The sequence below is a fragment of the Nanorana parkeri genome, unplaced genomic scaffold (assembly GCF_000935625.1).
Source record: "Nanorana parkeri isolate BGI_ZX_2015 unplaced genomic scaffold, ASM93562v1 scaffold493, whole genome shotgun sequence".
In the NCBI taxonomy this organism is placed as follows: Eukaryota; Metazoa; Chordata; class Amphibia; order Anura; family Dicroglossidae; genus Nanorana; species Nanorana parkeri.
The window spans coordinates 1,104,646-1,105,989 of NW_017306761.1; the positions used below are offsets into that span (position 1 = coordinate 1,104,646).

The 1,344-nt window shown below is 45.2% G+C and overlaps 1 protein-coding gene across 1 annotated transcript in view; it reads left to right on the forward strand.

The window, feature by feature from the left end:
• PROSC (proline synthetase cotranscribed homolog (bacterial)) overlaps positions 1-314 on the forward strand; it is a 12,225-nt gene extending 11,911 nt beyond the window's left edge. The window contains exon 8 of the mRNA XM_018561022.1: positions 175-314. Coding sequence (XP_018416524.1) covers positions 175-312 — 138 coding nt within the window. The 3' untranslated portion in view covers positions 313-314. The remainder of the gene's footprint in view (positions 1-174) is intronic.
• Positions 315-1,344: the final 1,030 nt, after the last annotated feature.

The following is a 1,344-nucleotide window of genomic DNA, read 5'->3' on the forward strand; positions in this document are numbered from 1 at the left end:
TCACTCTAAGCTTCAGCTTTCAGGATTTTCAGTTTACATAATGAGTAATTCGGATACTTGCTGCAAGAATAAATGTCCCTCTGATGAGCCCGGTGCCGGTAGATTTTTATGTAACACTCCCGTGTCATATATTCTTTTTATACCTGTGATTTATTTTTTTTCCTCGTTCTCCAGATTGAGGTTGGCTCCACTAATGTCCGCATTGGCAGCACCATCTTTGGCGAGCGAGTCTACGCCAAGTCAGCAAAGGGAGAAGCGAATGTAACTAATACAGAAGAGAAATTAGGCAGCTTGTCGGTACAAGAACAGTGATGTGACACCCCGGACCACAACGTCTACAGAGGGGATTCCAGCACCGCCTGTGCCATATCAGTTTGGTTATTATGTGAATGTTAATGTTCGGCTGCATTACCCAGCTAACGTATATAGAATTTAAAGCTGAAATCCTGGCACACAGCAAATACGTGAATGAAATGCATACAGGGACCAGCCAAAGGGTTTGTACTTCTGTCCATCTGGTTCTGAGATTTACACAGCTCTGCCACACAGCACAGCCCTGTCTGACGGGGGAGACCTGATTTTTCTCTTCTGCAGTTAAGTAACACTTACAGGTCTTGTCTCTCCCCCAGCAGCCTGTGTCTGGACAGTAAAAGGAGAAGCAGCACTCTGCTCTCTCCTCCTAGCATGTTTATTGATAGAACAGCAGCACATGCTGCCTCTTCCTCTCCTCTGCTGTATAGAGGATTGCAAGTCTAATTCCGGTACTTACACTGCTTGCATTCAATAAATAAAATACATTTAATGATGTATAAAAGGGTAATTGCACTTTCCCAGATGACTTTTGGGAAATGGATTTACCCCCTTCTATCTGGCCCCCTCCACTTGCTATACTTGCCTTTGGGTGAACACTCTCTTTCCCCTCTGCCGGAGCGGGGGTACTTATCCGTACCTCATATTGCTGTGTATCGCAGCCCTGTGCTATGGATTTTGAATTTTGCTGGCAGTGCGGTCACCTGACAGAGCTGGCCAATGAGAAGTTCTTCTTGCTAGGAGTGCTCTCCATTTGCAGAATTCTATGCTCAGGGCTGCGCTACACACCTGTGCTGGGCAAGGATAGTACACCCAAAGGTAAGAATAGCAAGTGGGGTGGAGGGGGTAATTCTAGTTTCCCATATTCGCCTGGGAAAGGGGAATTACCCTTTAAGGATTGTAGTGCTGCATTCATTGTTATCTTTTATATCTGCCTGGAGTTCAGCTTTAACAGCCACATCAATCCTCTTCTTGGATGCCGAGAAAATGAAATGTCCTCTATCTCCTAGAAATTCACGGAGGACGATTTATAAA